This window comes from Scyliorhinus torazame, chromosome 9 (genome assembly GCF_047496885.1).
Source record: "Scyliorhinus torazame isolate Kashiwa2021f chromosome 9, sScyTor2.1, whole genome shotgun sequence".
Classification (NCBI taxonomy): Eukaryota; Metazoa; Chordata; class Chondrichthyes; order Carcharhiniformes; family Scyliorhinidae; genus Scyliorhinus; species Scyliorhinus torazame.
The window spans coordinates 58818240-58846139 of record NC_092715.1 but is presented as its reverse complement, the minus strand read 5'-3'; the positions used below and the strand labels follow the sequence as shown (position 1 = coordinate 58846139).

Below are 27900 nucleotides of genomic sequence, written 5' to 3'. Positions count from 1 at the left end.
AAAGGCCTTTTTCAAACGGGTGATTAAGGTTACTTTGGGCTTTGTGTGGGCGGGTAAAACCCCGCGAGTGAAGAAAGTAGCGCAGTCGGGGGGTGGGTGGGTTGGCGCTGCCGAACTTCTGCAATTACTACTGGGTGGCTAATACAGCCATGATTAGGAAGTGGGTGGTGGGGGAGGGGTCGGCATGGGAGCGGATGGAGGTGGCCTCATGCAAAGACACCAGTTTGGGAGCACTGATAACGGTACCTCTTCCGTTCTCGCCGGCCCGATGCTCCACAAGTCCGGTGTGGTGGCGGCTCTGAGAATCTGGGGGCAATGGAGGAGATATAAGAGAGTGGAGGGAGCATCGGTTTGGACCCCAATTTATAATAATCATCAGTTTGTACCGGGTAGGCTAGATGGTGGGTTCCGGAGTTGGCAAAGGGCAGGAATTAGAAGGATGGGGGATCTACTTATAGATGGGAGATTTCCCAGCTTGAAAGCCTTGGAGGATAAATTTGAATTGCCAGCAGGGAACGGGTTTAGGTATTTGCAGGTGCGAGACTTCCTGAGAAAACAGATGCCATCCTTTCCGCTGCTGCCGCCACGGGGGATACAGGACCGAGTAGTCTGCAGTACCTGGGTGGGAGAGGGGAAGGTTTCCGATATTTACCAGGAGCTTTCGGAGACGGAGGAAACTCTGGTGGAGGAGCTTAAGGGCAAGTGGGAAGACGAGCTGGGAGGAGAGATACAGGCGGGTTTATGGGCGGATCTCCCAAACAGGGTTAATACCTCCTCACATGTGCCAGGCTCAGCCTGTTGCAATTTAAGGTAGTCCACCGGGTACACATGACAGTGGCTAGGATGAGCATGTTTTTCGGGGTAGAGGACAGGTGTGCGAGGTGCGCGGGAAGCCCAGAAAATCATGTCCACATGTTTTGGGCATGCCCGAAGCTTAGAAGGTTTTGGCAGGATTTTGCCAAGGTAATGTCCACGGTGCTAAAGACATGGGTGGTGCCGAGTCCGGAGGTAGCGATCTTTGGAGTGTCAGAAGAGCCGGGAGTTCAGTGGGCGAAAGAGGCTGACGTCTTGGCCTTTGCCTCCTGGTAGCCCAGAGACGGATCTTCTTAATGTGGAGGGACTCGAAGCCCCCAAGTCTGGAGACCTGGGTTAATGACATGGCTGGATTTCTCAGTCTCGAGAAAATAAAGTTTGCCTTAAGAGGGTCAATGGCCAGGTTCACCCGGAGGTGGCAGCCGTTCATCGACTCTCGGGGAAAATTAAAATGTCAGCAGATGCAGTGGAGGGGGGAGGGCAGATTGTTGTATGGTTGGGGTGCGTGAAGATTGAGATGGGGGGGGGGGAAATGTTTATTATACCATGTTGATGTCATTGTCTGTTATTTTTATTAAAATTTTCAAATGCCTTAATAACAATATTTTTTTTTAAAATAAATATTGCTGACTAGCTACAGGTGTGGCTGTGGCAGCACTATTTTAGCAACATACTCAGTAGATAACACCTTACAATGCAGGTAAATGTACTTCATGAGTATATAATTTAAAACATATCCATCATCATTCTTTGCAAGCATTTGCAGTTTTTCTCCTTCAAGATTGGAATTCTGACATGACTTTCAGACACTCACATCTTAGTGCAGTTTCTAGATGTTTTCCCACCAGTTGCAAACAGTACATTGACTTCATCAGAGTACTGCTGCCTCACGGCGCCGAGGACCCGGGTTCGATCCCGGCCCTGGGTCACTGTCCATGTGGAGTTTGCACATTCTCCCCGTGTCTGCGTGGGTCTCACCCCCACAACCCAAAGATGTGCAATGTAGGTGAATTGGCCATACTAAATTGCTCCTTAATTTGGAAAAGAAGAGAATTGGTTGCCCTAAATTTAAAAAAAACAAAACCACTTAATTGGAGTGATTCCTGAGAATGTTGACTTTTAGCTTGTCACTTCAAACCTGCCCCCATTCCCTACCTAGAATGTAGATGACTTGCTTTCCCTTTGCCATAGAACATAGAAAAATACAGCACAGAACAGGCCCTTCGGCCCACGATGTTGTGCCGAACCTTTGTCCTAGATTAATCATAGATTATCATTGAATTTACAGTGCAGAAGGAGGCCATTCGGCCCATTGAGTCTGCACCGGCTCTTGGAAAGAGCACCCTACCCAAAGTCAACACCTCCACCCAACACTACCATGTTGACACTGTTACTGGTTGGACAGCTTCCCATAAAAAACAAACTTGCACTATGGCTTTCACAATCCAGCCAGCCAACGTATAGTACTTTTTAACTGTAGTTACTATTTCAATGATTGATTGAGCTGGTTGCCATGAGAGCTCCTTTCTCTAAACAGTATTACTTAAAAGTCGTCAGTTTCTCCCATATTGCACACCGTTTTGGCAGATAAGCAATAAGCAGTAACCAGACTTCCGATGACTACATGGAGAGCAAGTCGCACAAAAGGTGGCTCCTGCCATGGTCCTTGTATTTTGATCCCTTTTGCCTGGATTTTGGGTTCCAAACTAGCAGGTTGGTGTGGAGAACAGCTCATCAACAGAGGGCTATAGGCGAAAAAGGCCACGGGAAAGAAGCCTCTGGCTGGTAGCCCAACAAAGAAATCTGGGGGCAAAAGCTGCCACACCCATCACATTAGAGACGCTGGCGGGGGTGATGCACAGGAGTTGGAGAGGTTTGGAAGGTAGATGGATGGGTAATTTGAGTGGCAAGGAAAGGAGATTAAAGAGTCGTTTAAAACCACCATTGAGGAGGCTTTGGGCCCGATACGAGAGCAGCTGGGCATGACTGCCCAAAGCTGTGAAGGAGCAAGGGGAGATGCCGAAGGGCATGGAGGAGGCCTTATTGAGACTTGATGGTCAGCTTGCCTCGTTGGAAGCTAAAATGATGGCGGAGAGGCCCGTCGAAGTTGAGGATCTGGTGAACCAGCTGAATCTGAGTGGTGGTTTGCCCAAGGGAGTGGAGGGCCTGAGATCAACCAGGTGTGTGCGCGTGTGTGTGACCGACCAAGAAGAATGGGCACATTTACTGGGATGGGCACACAGTGCGCATCTGTCAGGATGTTGGCACCAAGCTGGTGAAGCAGCGGGCGGCCTTTAATAAGGCGAAGGCAGTGCTGTATGATAATGGTGTGCGGTTCGGGGTGATGATGTATCCAGTGAGACTAATTCACTGAGAGTCAAAGGATGTGCTGGAGCAGGCTGAGGCTTTCATCAAGGACAAAGGACTGGGATTGGTTTGAGGAGAGCTGGTGGGATTGTATATGTGAAAGTTGGGCCGGGTTGGTTGTAAATATTGTAATATGTTCTGTTATATCTTTGTTCTTCCCTTTCATGGAGTCAGTGTTTTTTTTTCTTGAAGCCAGGGTCATTGGGGATGGTAAAGCAGGAGATTGATATGGTGATCAGAGAGATGGAGGAGCATGGTAAGGATGCTGGGATTTGGACAAGGGATTGGGATGATTGCCTAGGGTGGGTGGTGTTGGCCTTGTATGTTTGCTTTGGGTGGAACCTAGTTTGGGAGGGGGGGGGGTCGTTATTTTTGGGTGGGACCTTGTTTTGGGGGTGTGGTAGGACGTTAACAGTGACCAGGGCATTTTCTTTGTCTTACTTTTTGGGTGGGGCAGGTGGCCATCTTAAGTGGACCTGGGGCCCAAGAATTGATGGCAAAGGCATGACACGCCAAGGTTGGTCAGAAGCTCGTCGTCTTTCCGGTTACATCAGGGTACTGGGCAGGGGTGTCCGATGTCTCCCTTGTTTGTGTCGGCAATTGAGCCGGTGGCCATTGCTTTGAGATCCTCTAATGCGTGAGTGGGATTGTTAGAGGAGTTGTGGAACATAGGGTATCATTATATGCAGATGGTTTGCTGCTATACGTGAGGGAGCCGAGGTCATCTATAGGGAATATTATAGGGAATACTATAGGGAATCTCTGGATCTGTAAAGATTTAATCACCTGCTAATGCTCGCATTCCTAGCATTGTTTGGCATCTTTGAATTTGTCTATATATATGTTTCTGGAACATACCTCTTCATTCTCCTGAGGAAGGAGCAGCGCTCCGAAAGCTAGTGACATCGAAACAAACCTGTTGGACTTTAACCTGGTGTTGTAAGACTTCGTACTGGGAATATTATGGGCTTCGGTGCCTTCTCTGCCTACAAGTTGAACATAGGGAAGAACAATTATTTTATGGCCGGTGCATGGGGGGAGTGAGACAGATTTGTGTGGGGAGGGGGGGGCCTTTCAGTTAGCGGGGACTAGTTTTCAATTCTTAGGACTCCCGGTGGCCAGAAATTAAGCGAGGCTCTGGAGTTTGAACTATAGAAGCCTGCTGAATCGAGTTAAGGCAGACTTGCAGAGGTGAGATAATCTCATTATCTTTGGTGGGCCAGGTTCAATCGGTTAAGATGAATATCTTGCCAAAATTTTTGTTTTCATTTCAATGTCTCCCCGTGTTCCTGCCCAAATCTTTTTTTTCCAAAGGATCGAGCAGCTTACTTCCGGCTTGATTTAGGGGCAGCACGGTAGCATTGTGGATAGCACAATTGCTTCACAGTTCCAGGGTCCCAGGTTTGATTCCGGCTTGGGTCACTGTCTGTGCGGAGTCTGCACATCCTCCCCGTGTGTGCGTGGGTTTCCTCCTGGTGCTCCGGTTTCCTCCCACAGCCCAAAGATGTGCAGGTTAGGTAGATTAGCCATGATAAATTGCCCTTAGTGTCCAAAATTGCCCTTAATGTTGGGTGGGGTTACTGGGTTATGGGGATAGGGTGGAGGTGTTGACCTTGGGTAGGGTGCTCTTTCCAAGAGCTGGTGCAGTCTCGATGGGCCGAATGGCCTCCTTCTGCACTGTAAATCCTATCATTTGCCAGGTACGGTCCTGAGGCCTAGGAGTGGGGTCCTTCAGAGGAAGAGGCAGGCCAGGGGCCTAGCGCTGCCAAACTTAGTATTTTATTACTGGGCGGCCAATGTAGAGAAGGTGTTGGGGTGGTGTGGGGATCCGGGGGCTCTCTAGGTTCAGATGGATTCTGGGTCATATAGAGGGGCAAGCTTGGTAACGGGGCGGGCAAGGTACTCGGCGAACCCACTGGTGGGGACCACGTTGAAAATATGGAGGCAGCTCTGCAAGCATTTTAAGTTAGGGACAGCTTCAAGGCCACCTTCCATTTGTCCTAACCACCTGTTTGAGCTGGCACGGTTGGATGCCACATTTAGGGCATGAAAAGAGAAAATGGTTGGAGCAAATGAGTGATTTTGGAAGGGCGAAATATCAGCCTGGTGGAATTGAAGGAGAAATCTGGGTTGTCAGGCTTGGACATGTTTAGATATCTCCAGGTAGGGAGCTTTGTTAAGAGATTGTTCTCTGATTTTCCAGTGGTGCTGCCATCATCCTTATTGGAGAGGATTCTGTCCTGTTCAGGGTGAGAGGATAGCAGTACATCCGGCGTATGAACGGTTTGTGGGGGAAGCTTTGAGTTCAGTGTAAGGGGTAAAGGCTAAAGAATTGGGGCCGATACTGGAGGAGGTATGGAGTGAGGCGCTGCGGAGGGCGAACACCAGGTCTTTGTGTGCGAGATTGAGCCTGATCCAGCTAAAGGTAGTATTTTGTGCGCACCTCATGAAGGCGAGGGTGAGTCTGTTTTTTGAGGATCGAGGATAGATGTGAGTGCTGTTCGAAAAAGCCTGCACACCACACTGATCCTGTTACAAGTTGGTGGATATTTGGAGGTCTTTTTTAGCTCCATGCTGGTGATCCTAAATATTGAGCTGGAGCTCTATCCTTGGTGTTTCAGAAGTGCCAAATCTGCGGACGGGTGCGGGGACAGATGTTCTTGCCTTCACCTCGGTGGCGCAGAGGTGGATCCTGTTGGGCTAGAGGCCAGTAACACCGCTGAGTGCTTCGGCGTGGGAGGGAGTTTTTTAAAATTTGGAGTACCCAATTAAATTTTCCAATTAAGGGGCAATTTAACGTGGCCAATCCACCTACCCTGCACATCTTTAGGGTTGTGGGGGCAAAACACACGCAAACACTGAGAGAATGTGCAAACTCCACACTGAGAGTGACCCAGAGCCGGGACCGAACCTGGGATCTCGGCACCGTGAGGCAGCAGTGCTAACCACTGCGCCACCATGCTGCCCACTGCTTGGAAGGGAGTTAAAGGGGTTTTTGCACTTTGAAGGTCAAAAGACTGAGGGGGTCGATTTGAAGGGTTCTACCGGAGATGCCATCCATTTATATTGTAATTCAGAGAATTGGTCACCGTTGGCTATTCGAGGGTGGGGAGGAGAGGGACGTTGGTGGTGAGTAAAGGCATTTCTTGGATTGAAGGGTCATTTGTGGGGTTTGCGATTGATTTAAGGGTTGTTGTTTGTATTGTTTTGTAATTTTGTATAAAATATTAAACTTTAATAAAAACATTTCCAAAAAATAAATAAACACACATGGCTTTTCATTTTGCCATTTAATCAACAGATTCACAAAACAAGTTGACATCAAAATACATATGTGTGCACCATGGAAATATGATTTTTGAGATGAGATTCCATTAATCCAATGATTACTCATTTTTACTTGCTGTTTGCCATATCTGGATCCCCAAACCGGCACATAGGCAAGTGGTAACTTATTGGGGAATAGTGGCCGAAACAATGCACAATCTAATTTAACCAAGATTTCATCACTGGTATTTTGAATCTACTTGTAAATGTCTTATCTCGAAACAATTTTGGATTTGGTTTTGAAATTGGGGTCAAAATGCACACATTTGTTCTGAATTGTGTTACAAAAGGTGTTTGAAATCCATCAGTGTGTTGCTTCATTGTAAATTATAGATGCCATTGAATGACAGTTAAAACAATCAACCACAATTTGGATATCTTTCTACTCATTGCTGAAGTTATTATAATTTAACTTCAGATATTTTTTGAAAGTATTGTTTTTTATGTTTATGACTCTTTCACCCTGTAATCAATGGCTTAAATCAGAAATAAAAACAGAAAATGCGGGATAAAATCTGGCAGCATCGGTGGAGAGAGGAACAGAATTAACATTTCTAGCCCGCATGACTCTTCAGAACTGAAGAGGGGTAGAAATGTAATGGATTATACAGTGGGAAGGGGGTGAAGGAGGAGGGAGCTCAGGGATAGGTTGGAGTTGATGACAAATTGACAAAGATGTCATGGACTCAAGACAAAAGGGGGTGATGATAGTAGCATTAAGGACTAAAGAAGTGCTAATAGTGGCATAAAGGTAAGATAGCAGAATGTGTTAATAGAACAGAAGTCAGTGCTCAGTGAAAGCAAAGCTGAAGAACAAGTAACAGATGGCCCTGTGATGGAGGGAAAGGGAGGGGTTGCATTGGGACAAGACAAACGGGGTCAAGACGGAGGGTTAAATCACAACATCCCTCTGGACAAGACTTACAAACTTTCTTCATACCTTCTACTGTAACAATTGTCTTTAGTGCAGGAAAGAGGCGTGCACTCTGTGATGTATGGCGCATTCTATTTAAAGGATGATTTAGAGAGTTATACTGTACGAGGTATTTTAATCCATTGTTATTTGATCTCCATTGTTCTCCCAATGCCAATACAATTGTTTTAAACATTTTAGATCAGGCCTACTTAGATTCTGCTTCATTTGATTTAAGTAAACCAAATAGATTTGGATAATTTTATTAGTGCAATACCATCAATTTCTTAATTCACTTAGTGGGGGCAATTTTCATCTTTGGCTGGACAGTAACTTTGTAAGTGGATTGTGTAAATGGATTGTCCATCTTTGCAGAACCTATCCAATTTATTTCCCTATTGATCTCACAGCCTTATGGTTAGTTGAGCTGATCAGTCATGGAATCTGGAGGAAATTAAATGCATTTTCTGCAATTGTAGACTTATTGCTGAAATGTGGTACCAGGCAATTTTAGCCAATCTACCAGATGGTGGTGGACTTGCAACTTTCTATGATATCACATGCAGTTATCAGTGGAACACATAACACTCCATATGCTGGTGAGGCTGAACTAGTGATTGGATTATTAACAGATTTTACACCTGTTTGTCAAATGCTGTTTCCAATCCAGTCCGTTTGCACATGGAGAGCCAAGTTCCATTGCTCAATTCATAATGCATGCTGTGTGGAATATAGCTCAAGGCTCACATTTTGGAAACTATTTGACTTTTTAAAAATATTTTCTTCTTGCAATATATTTTAGAGCATCCATTGCTTGTGGAATTTTGACACAAGCTAGGTCTCCTTGGTCCTCTAATCTAAGATATTGGTGTAAGTGAATTATACTTTTCCAGGGTGATGCCTATGTATGGAAACGAGAAGCCTGTGTGTAAGGGCTATTTCAACTGCCACGTGACTTCTACATGTGTGAATCTGCGGCTGGGAAGATGGAGTGAGTGTAATGAGTATGAGCATGGTGAACTTTGAATCCAGTAAATTGGTTAACCAGTGTGAATCATTACACTAATCTCGTGTTAGCTGATTTATTCTGGGTGAATCTCACTGAAAAGCGTTTTTGATCTGGTTGAATGCCATGGATTAAGTACCAGATATAACATAAATGTATGAGAAACTGATGCAGCTTGCACTAATCAGCCTAAAGGAATCCACAACTTGTCCATTTTGTGTTATGTATTGCTGAAAGATACCTGCATGTTATGCGTGTTATGTGACACAATTGCAATTAATATTGATGCGCGAGGACACTTTAATAAAGCGGACTGTCGAACATCACTATTATCATAGAGCTGTTTAAGTTAAGAAGGAAGCCATTTGGCCCGTATTACAATTCCAGACCAGACCCCAACATTTGCTCGGATACCAAACCGAAACCCCAATATTTTATTTTATTTGTAAGACTGGGGAAAGGATACTTCCCACATGTCTCCACGCACAAATAGGGCTATGGTATATTAAAACAAACTTTATTATTGACCCAATATTAAACTAACATACAAGAAATAGCTTACAAATGCCAGTTAAGCAATGCTTAACAATAAAAGAAAACACTAACTTCTAACTGCTATATTTTTATCTTCAATCCAGCAAAACCCATCTCTGGTCGAAATCCACTTTAAATAAGACCAGAAGACATAGGAGCAGAATTAGGCCACTCGGCCCATCGAGTCTGCTCCGCCATTCAATCATGGCTGATATTTTCTCATCCCCATTCTCCTGCCTTCTCCCCATAACACCTGATCACCTTAAATACAATTAGCAAACACATATACTTGCTGTACAGAGATGTATTGGACAAACTGCTTTGAGTGAGAGAGAAAGATCATTCAGGAAACAGCCTGCAGATTCTTGCCTGTGTCAAACTACTGTTTAGCCTCCCAGCATTTGGCAAAATGCTCCTGTTCTGTTTGCATCTAAATCTAAACTGAAGTTCAATACCTCACAGCTTCAGCCCCTGGCCACTCCCATTAACTACATTATCTCTATCCACTATCTGGGTTATGACCATCTTACTAAGGCAAATCACATCCCTTAATTATCTAAACCCCAGGGAACTTTCTTTCTATAAACCAAATTCCATTAGCCCTATTTAGGTGAACACTCGACATGGCTGGAATGATTTATAGGATGGCTCGGTGGCGCCGAGGACCCTGGTTCGATCCTGACCCTGGTTCGATCCCAGCCCTGTCACTGTCCGTGCGGAGTTTGCGCATTCTCCCCATGTCTCAGCCCCACAACCCAGAAAGATGTACAGGGTAGGTGAATTGACCATGCTAAATTGCCCCTTAATTGGAAAAAAAAAGAATTGGGTACTCTACATTTTTTTAAATTTTAAAATGGAATGATCTATGATCTCATTTTTGCGCTGCTTTAATTACCTGTTCTGTAGCCCCAGTGTCTGCCTGCCTTTTAAACCAGTTTAAAAAAAAAAACCTTACTGCAGTAGATACATACACATTAACCCAGGCTTTTAACCATTACTACAACAGATACATGTACAATATATATCTGAAATACCTACATTCATCACACGCATAATGTTTGTGCTGGCCCTCTGAAGGAGCAGTTCACCCCATGTCACTTTCTTGCCTTTCCCTCTAGCTCTGCAAAGTTTTCCTTTTCAGATAATGATCTCCTTCCCTTTTGAAAGTCTCAGTTTATCCTGTCTCCTCCACAATCTAAGGTAGTACATTCCTGATCCTAAATACTTGTTGCATGCAACATGTTTTCCTCACTGCTTCTTTTGCAAATTACCTTTAATCTGGAACCATTTCTCCCTCACATATCAGTCTAGACCCCTCATTATTTTGAATACATCCATCAGTACTCCTCTTAACTTCTCCAAGAAGAACAATCCCCACCTGTCCAATCTTTCTACCTCACTGAAGTTCCTCTTCTCTGGAACCATTCGTGTGAATCTTTTCTCGGCCTTTCTAATGCCTTCACATTATAATACTGTCTGTTCTGTTGACAAAACCATTTGAGGTACTGTAATTATAAGAAATGTGTTTGTTCTTTTAAATAGGCTGACGTTGTTGGTGGTTACTGCAACGTGGACCTTCCTTATGATAAAGCTGCTGGTTGCTGCACACCACCTGGAACGTGCAATTGAAGGAACAGTGTACAGCTTGATAGAAGAATTGGTAAGGGACTTGGTTTATCACATCATAACCTTTGATCTATAACAACAAAATACAAATTAGATCCTAGTGCAACAGATTCTACACTTGTTTTAATGAATACAATATTTGAAGCAATAAACATAGGAACATAACAAAATCCAGAGCAAGAAAAGCATCATTAACCTACTCTACCCTGAATGCATGGATAGTTATTAGATCAGGAACTCCTGACTTGTTGCATTCCTTTTTTATGGCATACCAGTTCCCTCCCCTGCAAGGAAAAAACAAACACTGCTACTTAATATTTCTAGAAATCTGCATTCTACATCATAATAAATATTGATGCTGCTCCTTTTGTAGAAGTTTTAATTAATCTTGAATCAATTACCTTCTCTAATAATAATAATAATCGCTTATTGTCACGAGTAAGCTTCAAATGAAGTTACTGTGGAAAGCCCCTCGTCGCCACATTCCGGCGCCTGTTCAGGGAGGCCAGTACGGGAATTGAACCCGCGCTGCTGGTCTTGTTCTGCATTACAAGCCAGCTGTTTAGCCCAATGTGCTAAACCAGCCCCTAGTGTTTGTGTGTGTGTGTGTGTAATGGATACAGATGTGCTCCAGAAAATATCTCTCGTGAGTAATTGTATTTGCACAAAATCCACATTCTTTTCTGGCTTTCCAGAATGGATTTTGTGCAAGTTTAATAATACATTTGAGAACCCTCTCCCTGTTTCTCCCCTTGAATCTACCCCCCAAAAAAATTGAAATTTAGAGAATGCAGCTATCGTTTTTTAAGAGACAAATGCCAAGGAAGAAAGGTTGGTGTTGACACCAGAAAATTGAAACAGTTGATAATGAGAAAACATGAGTTTGAAAAAGATCACCAGGGAGGAAGCTAAAGCTGGTGACATATTAAAGCTGCATATAGGCCCACACTGTAGTGTAAAATAGAAGAACCAAGTCTGGTGAAAAAAAGCTATTTTTAGACTACTGCTATGATTTTAAAATTAATCAAAAGCTCAATTTTGCACAAAAGCACCTACAATCTTAGCCTGGGTGGCACGGAGCACAGTGGCTAGCACCGTTGCTTCACAGCTCCAGGGTTCCAGGTTCGATTCCCAGCTTGGGTCACTGTCTGTGTGGAGTCTGCATGTTCTCCCTCTGTCTGCGTGGGTTTCCTCCGGGTGCTCCGGTTTCCTCCCACAAGTCCCGAAAGACGTGCTGTTAGGTAATTTGGACATTCTGAATTCTCCCTCTGTGTATCCGAACAGGTGCCGGACTGTGGCAACTAGGGACTTTTCACAGTAACATCATTGCGGTGTTAATGTAAGCCTACTTGCGACAATAAAGATTATTATTATAATTTTGGAGCTTGGTACAGAGGAGTGCCTTGGCAAAGGAGAGGAGCATTGCAGAATGGTTTATATTGCATGCGTTCATTCCTGTCCCCTTTGTTCTAATTCTGACTTGCCTCGTGATTTCAATAGGATGAAATTAATCTACAAATCAGGTTCCCAGCAGACTTTTACAAAACATTTGCACCTGCTCTCGCCCTGCACCGACGAGACATGTTCACAGACTCACTAGCGAGGGGCACCTTGCCTCCAACACTAACACAGGCCTCTATATCGCTGATACCCAAAAAAAGACAAAGACCCGACAGAATGTGGATCATACAGACCCATTTCACTGCTCAATGTGGACGTGAAAATACTCGCAAAAGTCCTGGCCAGGAGACTGGCGAACTGCGTACCAGAAGTGGTCGCAGAGGACCAAACAGGCTTTGTCAAGGGTAGACAGCTACCTGCGGACATCAGATGCTGCTGAATGTGATACTAACCCCATCCGGAGAGAGAACACCAGAGGTGATCGTCTCCCTGGACGCAGAAAAGGCCTTCAACAAAAGGTACTAAAGGGGTTTGGGATAGGGACAAGGTTCACCTCATGGGTGAAACTCGTGTATAACGCCCTCCAGGCGACCATTCAGACCAACACCACCAGCTCTAATACTTCCAGTTGCACAGGGGCTCCTGTTCGCCCTGGCAAGTGAACCCCTGGCGATCGCCCTATGAGACGTGGAGGTTGGAAAGGTATCCGAAGATGAAGCACGAGAGTTTCACTCTATGCAGATGATCTGCCCCTCTACATCTCAGATCCGCAAAACGGCATGAAAGAAATCATGAAACTTCTGGAAGAGTTTTGGGCCTTCTCGGGCTACAAACTCAACATGGGCAAAAGTGATGTTTTCCCAGTTAAACCGAACGGGAGAGCGGCAGAGCTGGACGGTCTCCCATTTAAAATAACCCCCAAAAGTTTCTGCTACCTGGGGATCCAGATAGCCCATGATTGGACACGAATCCACAAGTGGAATCTGACCAGTCTGGCAGAGGAAGTTATAAAGGACCTACAGAGGTGGGTTGCACTCCTGCTTTCCCTGGCGGGAAGGGTGCAGACGATCAAGATGAATGTACTGCCACGGCTCCTCTTCCTGTTTAGACCCATACTGAACTTCATCCCCATGGCCTTTTTCCCAAAAATAGACAAAATGATTATGGTGTGTGTTTTGTAAGTTCACAGTGAATTTTCTGTCAAGAATGTGAAATATTTGTTTTATTCGGGTGAATAAAATATTCTGATAGCATTACACTTCTTCCATCTTCAGTTATTGCCTTCTAATCTGAGCAGGGTTGAGAGACTTAGTTAATTATACTTAATTTGCTTTTTCTTGGATGAAACAATGCGACTCCAATTGATGGTCTGGCTACTTCTGACATAGGTGCAAATGAAAGATATGTCATTGATTTCTTCAATCTCCATGGGTGAACCATGCGATGTGTAACCTCTCTGAATGCCATTTGATCTTGAGTAGAATTTAAAACCGAGTGTCCAATCTCACTGGCCTATATTGATTCCATTTCATTTCCAACCTTGCTGTAACCCTTACCTACATCTTGACTACAAAATAATTTATTTTTCAGATCTACTCCTCACCGGTTTCTTCACCCCCATCCTTTAATTACTTTTAAACCCAAGCCCCAGCCATGCGGACGTCCATTCCTCCTTCTTTTCTCAAGATCTGTGCAATGCTTATAAGGCTGCCCATCCCAGTTTTGCCTGAATGAAATGAAAATCGCTTATTGTCACAAGTAGGCTTCAAATGAAGTTACGGTGAATAGCCCCTAGACGCCGCATTCCGGCGCCTGTTCGGGGAGGCTGGTACGGGAATTGAACCATGCTGCTGGCCTGCCTTGGTCTGCTTTAAAAGCCAGCTCTTTATCCCTGTGCTAAACCAGCCCCTGGTTTAGCTGGGGGTATACCACCTTCTGAAACATTGGAGTATATGTCCTCTAAATCCACTTCCCATGTCATAGAGTCATAGATGTTTACAGCATGGAAACAGGCCCTTCGGCCCAGCTTGTCCATGCCGCCCAGTTTCTATCACTAAGCTAGTCCCACTTGCCTGCATTTGGCCCATATCCCGCTATATCCATCCTGCCCATGTAACTGTCTAACTGCTTTTTAAAGAACAAAATTGTACCCGCCTCTACCACTGCCTCTGGCAGCCCATTCCAGATGCTCACCACCATCTCTGAAATTTCCCCTCTGGTCTCTTTTGTATCTCTCCCCTCTTACCTTCAACCTATGCCCTCTAGTTCTAGACTCCTCTATCTTTGGGAAAAGGTGTCGGCTATCTTCTTTATCGATGCTTCTCATTATTTTATAGACCTCTATAAGATCGCTCCCTATGTTCCAGGGAAAAAAGTCTCAGCCTATCCAGCCTTTCCTTATAACTCAGACCATTAAGTCCTGGTAGCATCTTTGTAGATCTCTTCTGCACTCTTCTAGTTTAACAATATCTTTTCTATAATAGGGTGACCAGAACTGAACACAGTAGTCCATGTATGGTCATACCAATGTCTTGTACAACTTCAACAAGACGCCCCAATTCCTGTATTCAATATTCTGACCAATAAAACCTAGCATGCTGATTGCCTTCTTCACACTTGCGACTCCAGCTTCAAGTAGCTATGCCCCTGTATTCCTAGATCTCTTTGTTTTGTAACTGTCCCCAACTCCCTACCATTAACTGAATAGGTCCTGCCCTGATTTGATCTACCAAAATGCATCACCTCACATTTATCTAAATTAAACTTCATCTGCCATTCATCGGCCCACTGGCCCAATTGTAATCGCAGGACGTCTGCCCCTCCTCACTGTCCAATGCCCCAAAAATACCTTCCAGGTGAAGCAATGATTTTCTAGCACACTATTTGCTGTTCGTAATGTTGTCTCCTCTCCTCTATGATCAGACTGGGGAACTGGTTTGCAGGATACCTCCTCTCCACCAGCAGCAAGTATGATCCTGACCTTCTGGTCTTTTGCCATTTCAATTCACATTGTTCACGTTTCTGTCCTCAGCCTGCTAGTATTCCAGTGAAGTCCCTGCATGCTGGGGGAACAGTACTTCATCTTCCGATTAAACACTATCAACTTCAGACCATGAACTCTGTCCTCCATTTTGAATTAATTTTTTAGCCAAGTTGTCAGTTTGTATCTTGTTTTGCTTTCGGACTGAACTGACCTTTATCCTGCTATAAACACCTACTCTGCACCCATGCTTTGTTTCTTTACTATATTACCACTTCCTTTGCGTTTTGTTCCATGACATCTTTGATATTTAATATCTCCCTTCCTCTAACCCATCCCTGACCTTTCCTTTTGTTCCACCTGATCCTCCCCCCTTTTTTCAACAATATATAACCCATTATGTTTCTACCTCTTACTCATCTTTGAAAGTGATTTTGTATTGGACTGAACATTAACTCTGTTTCTCCCCCCGACTGCAAACCAGAGCTTTTCCAGCACTTTCTGTTTTTATTTCAAGTCTCCAGCATCCACAGTATTGTATATAGTCATGGTTCTCCCACAATAGTGTTAGATTAGGAATTTCAGGATTTTGACACATTGATAATGAAGGAGCAGTCATACATCCTAGTCAAGATGTTGGGTGATTTTGGGAGCATGGAAGGATGCAGTGAAACTAGAAACAGGCTTCCGACACAGGAGATGGCCCAACACTGTTTTATTGAACTTGCTGATTGCTGTACATAATCTGCTGTGGGTTGACACTCTATTAATCTAACTGATAACCTCCTACTGGCTTGACGAGACTAGCTCTCTACCACATGGAGATGGTGCTCACTGGCTTGTGCACTCTAACTATCTCAGTAGCTGTGTCCTGTGAGAGAGAGTCTTAATGCCCTGTGGGCTTTATAGTGGTGGTGTCCTGTCTGGTGATTGGTTGTTCTGTGTTGTGTGTGTTCATTGGTTATCCTGTGTGTCAATCACTGCCTGTCTGCATCTCATTATATACATGAGTGGATATTATGACAAGTTTCTTAATGATTCATCTGATGTGACCAAGACTGCCTGGTCCTTGTGACCAGCAGAACCCAGTAACACATACGCTATTGACTTGTAATATCAGATATGTGCTTTTCAATTCAATATGTAGTGCAGTGTAGCTTTAGTGATTTCATGATTTGGATTCTTATGTATTTCATATTTAGCTGATATTTTGGAATTTGCCTGTTCTTCTATCAACAGTGTATTCCTTGGAATATACTATAGTTGAGCCAGATTCAGTGACTTTGGTTTTTGCAAATCTACTTGTACGGATCTAAATTGTACAGAGCCAAAGCCACTAAATTAACCCACGGAAGAGCGCATTCCTCTGCAAAACTTGGGTCATTTTAAGTTGTAATGATGGTCATTAATCAACATGTGCTTTACAATTCCAGGCTGACCTAGCAGTAACTGGTCATGATCTTCGCTGCTACCATGACATTGTTACCTATTGGCAATTCCGGTGCCTTCCACCAACAACCCACGGAATATTGAACATCTTTGGATTAATTAAAGTCCGCGATATTTCCTTTTATTTTCATTACTATAGCTTGCCAGTGATTACTGCATTGTGCACACCAGTTATTAAACTGTTACTTGCTTTGAAGACTATCTACAGCAGGCCACACGTTTACTAAACCGAATGTGGCAATTTTACCTTTCTTTCAAATCAGATTCAGAGATGCGAGGTCTGTGCCAAGTCACTTTTTAACAAAATATGTAACTGCTTAATGATTTTTTGTATTCTGATTTATTGGGTACTTGTTTTGCCAGCAAATTGGCTATGATAATATGGGCAAAATTGAACTAATTCTAGAATAGACAGGTCTCACAAACTTGTTATGCAAGCTGGTCTGTATAACTGCTTGTTACATTACTTTTAAATCTTCTATTCTGGACCAGCATTTTGTATAGTGCTGAAAAGAGAGACATGTTTCTGAAGCTTTTCATCCTGCACTTGTCACTGATAAGTAGAGGACAGAAGGCCTCAACAATATGCCTCTCTCTTCAGCAATATTCAAGTTCTCTATTACCAAACAACTTTGAATTGTGTTTTACAATAGACTTGTGCATTTGTGCCTTTGGAATGATTTTAGCTACAACTGGATATAATCATGTATCGTGCTTTACATAAGAACCAAATAGGCTAAGAGACATTCAGCCCCTTCTGCTCCTCCATTCAATTAGGTGATGGCTGATCTGAACCCCAACTTCACACACCCATTTCGCCCCATTTACAATAGTGTGGTTCCAACATAATAAGTAAAACACATGGCTAGAAGTGATAATACCATGGCTAGAAGTCCTTGTTCTTAAATTCAGTAAGGCCATGCTTCAGTTGCTCAGGACAAATTAATTTGCACTTCCCATCATGATCTTTGCACATTCCAAATGTGTGTGGGGGGGGTTTCAACTGTGACAGAGATTTTCACTTTACTGTCCTGTGAGGTGTGATGGACAGGAAGTGTGTGCACTTTTATTTAAAAAACTGATAATGGCAAACCTTCATGGTGCCGGTATGCTGATAAGTTAGAGGATGTGCTCATCTTAGTTCCTTTTGTTTGTTACACTTGCAACACAGAAATTTAAAGGTGATACTTGAAGTATGATGGTCAGAAAACGTGCACTAATTGCACCATTTTATATTATGCATGCGCACCTGAGCCACGCACACCAGGGAGGTCCAAAGTTTCAATCCCTGGACTGTACCAAGTTAGCTGATCTTCACTACAGCCTCTTGAGGAGTGGACACATCAGCCATGGTTTCCAGTCGCGATTGCTGTTCATTGATCCTTGCTGGTCATGTATAAGTAGATATCCGGTGCAGGAAAGATTGGTTCATTTGTAACATTCCCTGCAGTTGAATAGTCTGCTAATGCACACTGCAAATTAGGAAGCTAGACTGTACAGTTCAGGAGCAGAAATAAGACTGGGAAATGTTGTAGCAGTTATAAGACAGTGATAACCCTAATTATCTTGTTTCTGTAATGCACGTGTGTGAAATTGTGGTGAATGTAAAACAACGCATTACATAAAGCCAATTTAACTCATCATCAATCTTTTGTCCAACTATTTTATCATGAAAAATTCTGCATTAGATAATTGATTTTAATACACAATTACTCTCAACTTCAAGCTTTCAATTGTAACTGAAAGCACATCGATCAGATGAAAAACTTCACACAACTGTCCTCAAATGATTAAATCAAGGCACAATATGAAAAGCATGACCTACTTTATATCTATGACACATGATATTGCATTTTTTTAAAAAAGTATTTTTATTCCAATTTTCAACATTTTACAACAGCAAAAAATACCCAACATATCAAACCCCCGACACGAAAAGCCACCCCCCTCCCCTAACGGTCGGCGGTAACCAGCTCTCCAAAATGAACAAACCCCAAATCTTATGGAACCCATCACTCACACCTCCAAAATCTTTCCAGCTTCAGGCAAGAGCAGAACATATGTATATTGTTAGCAGGGTTCCTCCCACACCGCTCACAGATGTTGTTCTCTTCCCCCCCCTCCCGAAACAGCTGGCTCATCCTTGACTTCGTCAGCTGTGTCCTGTGCACCACCTCCAGCTGTACCAGCCACAGCCTCCGTAGCACCGTGCACTACATTCCCCCCCCTTTAATGCCACCCTAACTCCTCTTCCCATTTGGCGTTAATCCCCTCCATGGACACCTTATCCTCCAGAATCCTCCTATAAATTACCAAAACGACCCCCCTTTCTAGCCCCCCCATTGACAGCAGCACCTCCAACAACAAGGAGGCAGATGCTAGCGGAAAAGTCGGAAAATCCTTTGGCGCAAAGTCCCGCATCTGCATGTCCCGAAAACTCTCCTCCTGCGCCAGTCCAAACTTTTCATTAAACTCCTCCAAGCTTGCAAATCCCCATCCTTCATCTGACTGATCCCCTCTCCTCCCATCCCCGGAACCTCACACCCATTCTTCCCGGCTCAAATTGGTGATTCCCCGTGATTGGCATCACCCTCAACCCCGCTCCCAACCTAACGTGCTGCTGGAATTGCCTCCAAATCTTCAGCGAGGCCACCACCACCGGATTACCTGAATACTTCCCTGGAGCCAACGAGAATGCCGCCAGCGCCTGCAACGCCAGCCCCCTACACACACCCACCTCCATCCTTACCTACAAAGCTTCCGCCTTCCTATTCCAACCCCGTACCTTCTCCGCACTCGCCACCCAGTAATAATACATCAGATTTGGGAGACCCAACAACCCCATCTGCAGTACCACTTCCTTATCCGGGCCACCTACTGAACGCAGAAATCCGCCTATCTCCCCCCCCCTTGAAAAACGCCTTGGGCAAGAAGACTGCCAGGCACTGAAATAAAAACATAAACTACGGCAAAATTTTCACCTTCACCGCCTGCATCCAGCTTGCCAACGACAGGAAGACTATCCCACCTCAAATCCGCTTTCACCCTCCCCACCAAGCTCAAAGAATTCAAATTCAATTTCCGAAGACCTCCCTAATCCTGAGCAACCTTCATCCCCAGATACCTAAAATGAGAAGCTGCCACATGGAATGACAACCACCCCTTCCCTACTCCAACACCATTCCCTGGAGCGGATACCACAAAATACTCACTTTTCCGCAAGTTCAACTTGTACCCAAAAACGACCCAAATCGTTTAAGCAAACCCATTGATAACAAATCATCTGCACACAAGGGCAACCTATGTTCCACGCCCCCCTCACTATCTCCTTCCACAATTCTGAACTCCTCAGCGTAATGGCCAAGGGCTCTGTCGCTAACGTAAACAGAAACCTGGGCGTGGGGCATCACTGCTTAGTTCCCCAATGCAACAATAAAATACCCTGAGTTCATATCATGCGTGCACGCACATGCCATCGGATCCTTATACAACATAACCCACAAACTTAGGCCCAATCCCAAACTTCTCCAACACCGCAATCAGATAGCTCCACTCCACCCTATCGAGCATCTTCTCCAATCTAATACCACCACCATCTCCAATTCCCTTCCCTCTGCCGGAGAAAGCCCCACATTCAGCAGCCGCCCTACATTTCAATGACAGATTTCTGCCGTTAATGAACCCTGTCTAATCTTCCCCAATCACCCATAGTAGACACCTCCAACCTTAACGGCAGCACCTTTGCCAATATTTTAGCATCTACATTCAGTAGATATATGGGTCTGTATGACCTATACTCCACCAGGTGCTTATCCTTCTTTATCAGCAATGAGATGGAGGCCTGTCCCATCATTTTCGGCAATCCTGACCATCGCGTCCTCGAATGTTTCTACCAAAACGGTGCCAGTTTATCCTTAAATTTCTTATATAATTCTACCATGAAACCATACAACCTCTTCGCCTTCCCGTCTGCATCTTCCCAATCGCCACCTTCACCTATTCAGCCCCACTCTCTCCACTTCCCCACCTTTGATCACTCTAACCTCCCCAAAAACTCGCTCATCTCCCGCTTATCCTCTGATGGTTCCGACTTATATAAGTCAATATAAAGCTGCTCAAACACCTTGTTAATCTGCTCCAGAGCCACCACCAGCTCACACACCCTTTCCTTAACCCAAAATAATATCTCCCTCACCACAGCTTGTCTACGGAGCTGACCTGCCAACATACGGCCGACCTTCTCGCCAGACTCACAGATGGCCCCCTTCGCCTTTCTCAGCTGACACACCACTTTCTCCACAACAGATCAAACCTCGCCTGCAACTCCTTCCTCTTCACCAAACGCTTTTGGTCCGGGTCCTCCCCATACCTACCGTCCACTTCCAGAATCTCTTTATCACTCGTTGGCGCTCCTCCCTCACCACCTTATCCACCGTAGCCTTAAACAAAATAACCCCTCCCCCCTCACTACTGCCTTCAGAGCCACCAACAGCGAGACCTCCCCAGTACAGTTAAACCACACGTACTCCTCGATCACCTTCCCCATTCTAATACAGAAACTCTGGTCTGCCAACAATCCCACATCCAGTCTCCAGCCTGGAGCCAGGCCCAGGCCCATGCCCATCCAATGTGGAGCGTGGTCTGAAATCACAATTGCCGAATACTCTGAACTCCAGCTGTCTTTCCCACCACAAAAAAAATCAAACCTAGAGAAGACCTTATGCACCAGCAGAAAAATGAATTACTCTCGATCCCTCAGGTGCAAAATCCTCCACGGTCAGCACCCCACCATCTCCAGTAGATCCAGCCAAGGCCTCTTTCCACTACCCCGCCCCCCCCCCCCCCCCCCCCAAATCAAATTCTGGGTATGCACCTTTGGAAAGGCACCCAATGTTTTCTTGATGAATCCCATGATCATCTCATTTAGAGGCATATACGCTAACCAACACCACCAATCTCCCCTCCAACGCACCCGTTGTACACACCTATCTACCCCCCTGATCCACCACCACCACCTCCATCTGGAACCTCACCTGCTTGACCACCAAAATCGCCACCTTCTGGGCCCTATCAAAACCCAAATGGAACACCTGGCTCACCCATCCCTTATTAAGCCTCATCTGGTCCTTCACCCTCAAGTGGGTCTAAGCATTCAAACTCTTCAAATGCGAGAAAACTCTCTCCCTCCACCGTTCCTCATCACCACTTTGACCGGGGTCCTCTCCACATCACCTCCCAACAACCCCCCCCCAAACACCGTTATGCCACTGCCTCCCAGGTAAAGAATTCATCCAAACGCGCCAGCAATTCACGGCACACATAATCACTCGTGCTGTCCTTTGCTAGTAGCAATTCAGATATATATATATATATATATATATACACGCACACGTCTCTGATGGCCGATGTGAATCATTCCAGGAGGCAAAATATCCAAATTGTGGGGCTGCCAGAGGGGATGGAAGACCCAACTCCCATAGAGTATTTTGGGAAGATGGCGGAAGAGGCTAGACTCGCGTCCCCTCCCGAGCTGGACTGTGCTCACTGGACTCTTCAACTGGAGCCTTGTCCCAGCAAACCATCCCAAGCAGTAATCGTGAAGTTTCACAGCTTCCAATCTCTGAAGGCAGAAGGACAGGTTAATAGGGTGGTGAAAAAGGCATATGGTACACTTGCCTTTATTAATCAAGGCCTAGATTACAAAAGCAAGGAAGTAATGTTGGAGCTATATAGAACATTGGTGAAGCCAATTCTGTGCAGTTCTGGTCGCCACATTATAGGAAGCATGTGATTGCACTGGAGGGGGTGCAGAGGCATTTCACCAGGATGTTGCCTGGGATGGAACATTTTAGTTATTAAGAGAGGTTGAGTAGGCTTGGGTTGTTTTCTTTGGAGTAGAGAAGACTGAGTGGGGACCTGATAGAGGTATGCAAGATTATGAGGGGTATGGACAGGGTGGATAGGGAACAGCTGTGCCCCGTAGTTAAAGGGTCGGTTATGAGGGGGTTGAAGTTGAAGAGTGGGAGGTTCGGGGGGGGATTTGAGGTCAAGTATGTTTGCCCAGATGGTGGTGACAGTCTGGAACGCAGTAGTATGGGCTGAGGTTAGAAACGGGAAAGGAGAGGTCACCCTGTTAGGGGTTTTCTATAGGCCTCCAAAAAGTTCCAGAGATGTAGAGGAAAGGATTGCAAAGATGATTCTGGATAGGAGTGAAAGCAACAGGGTAGTTGTTATGGGGGACTTTAATTTTCCAAATATTGACTGGAAACGCTATAGTTCAAGTACTTTAGATGGGTCTGTTTTTGTCCAATGTGTGCAGGAGGGTTTCCTGATACAGTATGTAGATAGGCCAAAGAGAGGCGAGGCCATATTGGATTTGGTACTGGGTAATGAACCAGGACAGGTGTTAGATTTGGAGGTAGGTGAGCGCTTTGGTGATAGTGACCACAATTTGATTAAGTTTACTTTAGTGATGGAAAGGGATAGGTATATACCGCAGGGCAAGAGTTATATCTGGGGGAAAAGGCAATTATGATGCGATGAGGCAAGACTTAGGATGCATCGGATGGAGAGGAAAACTGCAGGGGATGGGCACAATGGAAATGTGGAGTTTGTTCAAGGAACAGCTACTGCGTGTCCTTGATAAGTATGTACCTGTCGGGCAGGGAAGAAGTGGTCGAGCAAGGGAACCGTGGTTTACTAAAGCAGTCGAAACACTTGTCAAGAGGAAGAAGGAGGCTTATGTAAAGATGAGACATGAAGGTTCAGTTAGGGCGCTCGAGAGTTACAAGTTAGCTAGGAAGAACCTAAAGAGAGAGCTAAGAGCAGCCAGGAGGGGACATGAGAAGTCTTTGGCAAGTAGGATCAAGGATAACCCTAAAGCTTTTTATAGATATGTCAGGAATAAACAAATGACTAGGGTAAGAGTAGGGCCAGTCAAGGACAGTAGTGGGAAGTTGTGCTTGGAGTCCGAGGAGATAGGAGAGGTGCTAAATGAATATTTTTAGTCAGTATTCACACAGGAAAAAGACAATGTTGTCGAGGAGAATACTGAGATTCAGGCTACAAGACTAGAAGGGCTTGAGGTTCATAAGGAGGAGGTGTTAGCAATTCTGGAAAGTGTGAAAATAGATAAGTCCCCAGGGCCGGATGGAATTTATCCTAGGATTCTCTGGGAAGCTAGGGAGGAGATTGTTGAGCCTTTGGCTTTGATCTTTAAGACATCTTTGTCTACAGGAATAGTGCCAGAAGACTGGAGGATAGCAAATGTTGTCCCCTTGTTCAAGAAGGGGAGTAGAGACAACCCTGGTAACTATAGACCAGTGAGCCTTACTTCTGTTGTGGGCAAAATCTTGGAAAGGTTTATAAGAGATAGGATGCATAATCATCTGGAAAGGAATAATTTGATTAGAGATAGTCCACACTGTTTTGTGAAGGGTAGGTCGTGCCTCACAAACCTTATTGAGTTCTTTGAGAAGGTGACCAAACAGGTGGATGAGGGTAAAGCAGTTGATGTGGTATATATGGATTTCAGTAAAGCATTTGATAAGGTTCCCCACAGTAGGCTACTGCAGAAAATACGGAGACATGGGATTCAGGGTGATTTAGCAGTTTGGATCAGAAATTGGCTAGCTGGAAGAAGACAAAGGGTAGTGGTTGATGGGAAATATTCAGACTGGAGTCCAGTTACTAATGGTGTACCACAAGGATCTGTTTTGGGGCCACTGCTGTTTGACATTTTTATAAATGACCTGGAGGAGGGCGTAGAAGGATGGGTGAGTAAATTTGCAGATGACACTAAAGTCGGTGGAGTTGTGGACAGTGCGGAAGGATGTTACAAGTTACAGAGGGACATGGATAAGCTGCAGTGCTGGGCTGAGAGGTGGCAAATGGAGTTTAATGCAGAAAAATGTGAGGTGATTCATTTTGGAAGGAATAACAGGAAGACAGAATACTGGGCTAATGGTAAGATTCTTGGCAGTGTGGATGAGCAGAGAGATCTCGGTGTCCATGTACATAGATCCCTGAAAGTTGCCACCCAGGTTGAGGGGGTTGTTAAGAAGGCGTACGGTGTGTTAGCTTTTATTGGTAGTGGGATTGAGTTTCGGAGCCATGAGGTCATGTTGCAGCTGTACTGCCTGCAACAGTAGTGGACTCGCCAACACTAAGGGCATTCAAATGGTCATTGGATCAACATATGGACGATAAGGGAATAGTGTAGATGGGCTTTAGAGTGGTTTCACAGGTCGGCGCAACATTGAGGGCCGAAGGGCCTGTACTGCGCTGTAATGTTCTATGTTCTACTTGGGAGGGTGGTAGGGGTGGGTCGCCTCACATCCTTTAACGAGTACCTGGATGAGCACTTGGCACGTCTTAACATTCGAGGCTATGGGCCAAGTGCTGCCAAATGGGATTAGGATTGGCAGATCAGCTGCCTTTCATGCGGGGGTGCAGACTCGATGGGCCAAAGGGCCTTTTCTGCACTGTATTTTTCCGTGATTCTGAGTATCAATCCTTTCCCACCACCATTCTCACCTCCCAGGGCCATCAAAACCTGCCCAGAAAGGTTCCAACGACCGCAAGCCCTCTCCCCGCCACACTCCCATTCACTAGCCAACCTTCATTTGCTAGCGAGATGACCCCTGCCAGAGCTCTCTCCTCCTCTCAGAAACACACTCAGCAACCCCGACCTCCCATGGCCAAAACCCTCTAACTCCCCCAACCCACACTCCCAACAAAAGTGAACATCGACCCTCCCCAAACCATACACCCAGAGTGAGGAGACTACAACAGAAAATACAAAAAAGACAAAATGAACAAAAACCAGTGAAAAAAATCACAGAAATAAATCCAAACTCATCTCAATCCCAGTCCTTCAGCCTTCTCCAACGTTTCCGTCGTCTCAAAATAGAAGTCCTTCGAATTGTGAGTCACTCTCAGCTTCATCGGACTGCAAACCTCACACTGCTGCTGTACCGTGCTGCCGTCACCTGACCAAAGGCCCAACTTCTCGCCAACTCAGCCATAAGATCTTGGTATACCAACACCTTCCCACTTAACCTCTCGCTTCTGCTTCGCCCAACACAAAACCTTCTCCGAACTCAAAACCTTCTCCTTCACCTGGTAACTGGAAGCAGAATACAACCGCTCTTGGTGGCTCATATATTTTAGGCTTCGGCCGGAGCAACCGATGGAACCTGTCCAACTTATAGAGGGAGGCTCTTCCCCCTCCTCGATCAATTTGCGAACATGTCCATAAAGTACTCAGTCAGCCTCCAGCCCTCCACCCCCTCGGGCAAGCCCACGATCCTTAAATTCTGTCTCTGCAATTTGTTCTCCAGGTCCTCCAATTTGGCTCTGAGCCCTTTACTGACCTCCACCACCCTCCGTAGCTCCTCATCCATCGAGGTGAACTGCCGCTCTGGTGTGACAATACCTCCTTCATCTTCTCTCCTTGCTCTGCACCTCCATTGACATCTTCGTCAAAGCTGCTTTTATCAGGGTAAGCGTCTCCTCTACCCACTCCGTTGCACCTCTAAATGTTTGGTGAACAGCCTTTCAAACTCCCCTGATACCACCTCGGTCAGCGTTTCAAGCGTAATGGGATTAGCTCCACCTGATGAACCAGCACCTGCCATCTTCCCTCCTGCCAGACTCACAGCAGCACTGAACGACACAAAAAGGAAGTGTGAAGATTTGCAGCTGTACCAAGACTGGCAAGTGACTTTCTCACTTGTGATAAATTGTAAGCTCAGACTTGAAGCTAAGCAATGGATGTCAGGGAGAGGGATGTTTTATTGTTTGCAGGATTTTGATGTTGACCTTAGGAGATTGAATTATGGGTGGCATTTGACACATTGAATTTGCAACCTTTGGATTTCTTGCACCGAGCGGGACAAAATGTGGAAATTAGCAGATTGCTGGCAGTTTCTGGGCACGGTCATTTTCTGTGCTTTTAACCACCCAGCCTGCTTCCCAACCCCATTTGCTTTTTGAAAATAAAATTTCTCCCTGGTGACAGTCCTTTAGGCTTCCAGTATAATCTGGATAGCTCAGCTATTGCACTTTGTAGAAGTAGGTTCTACTAAAAATAAAGATTGATATGCATTTGAAATGACAACTTCTTACTTGGAAGAAGCAAGCAACCAGCTGGCCAGAATACTGGGTTACAGGCTGGTCTTACAGTGAGTGGCCTTGTGGAGCGCATACTCTTGTAACACTTCCCTTCCCATTGTTAACTCTCCCTGGTTGGAGTGATGCGTTGCACAAAGGAAGATGGTTGTGTTTGCTGAAGGCCGATAATCTCAGTTTCAGGACATCGCTGCAGGAGTGCCACAGGGTAGTGTCTTAGGCCCAACATTCTTCAGCTGCTTCATCAATGACCTTCCTTCTATCATGAGGTCAGCCAAGGTGATGTTTGCTGTTGATTGTTCAATGTTCATAGAATTCATAGAATTTACAGTGCAGAAGGAGGCCATTCGGCCCATCGAGTCTGCACTGGCTCTTGGAAAGAGCACCCTACCCAAGGTCAACACCTCCACCTTATCTCCATAACCCAGTAACCCCACCCAACACTAAGGGCAATTTTGGACACTAAGGGCAATTTAGCATAGCCAATCCATCTAACCTGCACATCTTTGGACTGTGGGAGGAAACCGGAGCACCCGGCGGAAACCCACGCACACACGGGGAGGATGTGTAGACTCCGCACAGACAGTGACCCAAGCCGGAATCGAACCTGGGACTCTGGAGCTGTGAAGCAATTGTGCTATCCACAATGCTACCGTGCTGCCCAATCAATCGAGTAAACCTCCTCTGAAATGCCTCTAACATATTTATGATTGGGAGCTGTGCTTTTGACCTGAAATGAAACCATTTACAACTCCTCAGATACTGGAACCGTCCATGCCAATATGCAGCAAGACCTGGACTCAGTTAAGGCTTGGCTGAGAAGTTGCACATAATATTTGTGTCAAATAAGTACCAGGCTCTGACCATGTCCAACAAGAGAGGCTCTAACCATCTCCCCTTGACATTCAATGGCATTACCATCACTGAATCCCCCACTAAAACCATTTGGGGAATTATCATTGACCTGGAACTCAACCAGCCATATAAATACTGTAGCTATTAGAACAGGTCAGGAGCTGGGAATGTTGAGGCAAGTAACTCCCCTCCTAACTCTCAAAACCTGTCCACCATCAACAAGGCAGAAGTCAGGAGTGTGATGAAAGATTTTTTTTAAAACACAAGACTCAGGATGTACGAATGCTAAATGTCTGTACTTGCAAGGAATTCAACAAAAACAGTGGGAAAACCGTATTGGACCAGAACTTCCAAAGAGCGGCAATCATCGATGGATTGCCACTTTGCTCCTTTTCACTTAACTTAGTCAGGAGCTGCACATTTCTCACCCGACCTTCCAACTTAGGCAGGCTTGGTGGGATATGCAGTAAGTCAGGTGAGGGTGTAGTTAAGAGGGTG

At 45.2% G+C, this 27900-nt stretch overlaps 1 protein-coding gene across 2 annotated transcripts in view; it reads left to right on the top strand.

Moving 5' to 3' along the window:
* Positions 1 to 18057, top strand: part of LOC140429224 (uncharacterized) — a 77784-nt gene extending 59727 nt beyond the window's left edge. The window contains exons 8-9 of one of the 2 annotated variants that reach the window (XM_072515968.1): positions 10503 to 10620; positions 16401 to 18057. In XM_072515968.1, the coding sequence (XP_072372069.1) occupies positions 10503 to 10620; positions 16401 to 16643 (361 nt within the window). In that variant the 3' untranslated portion in view covers positions 16644 to 18057. Of the gene's footprint in view, positions 1 to 10502; positions 10621 to 12086; positions 13251 to 16400 lie in introns of those variants that run through there. The other variant, XM_072515967.1, reaches the window with a different exon arrangement.
* Positions 18058 to 27900: the final 9843 nt, after the last annotated feature.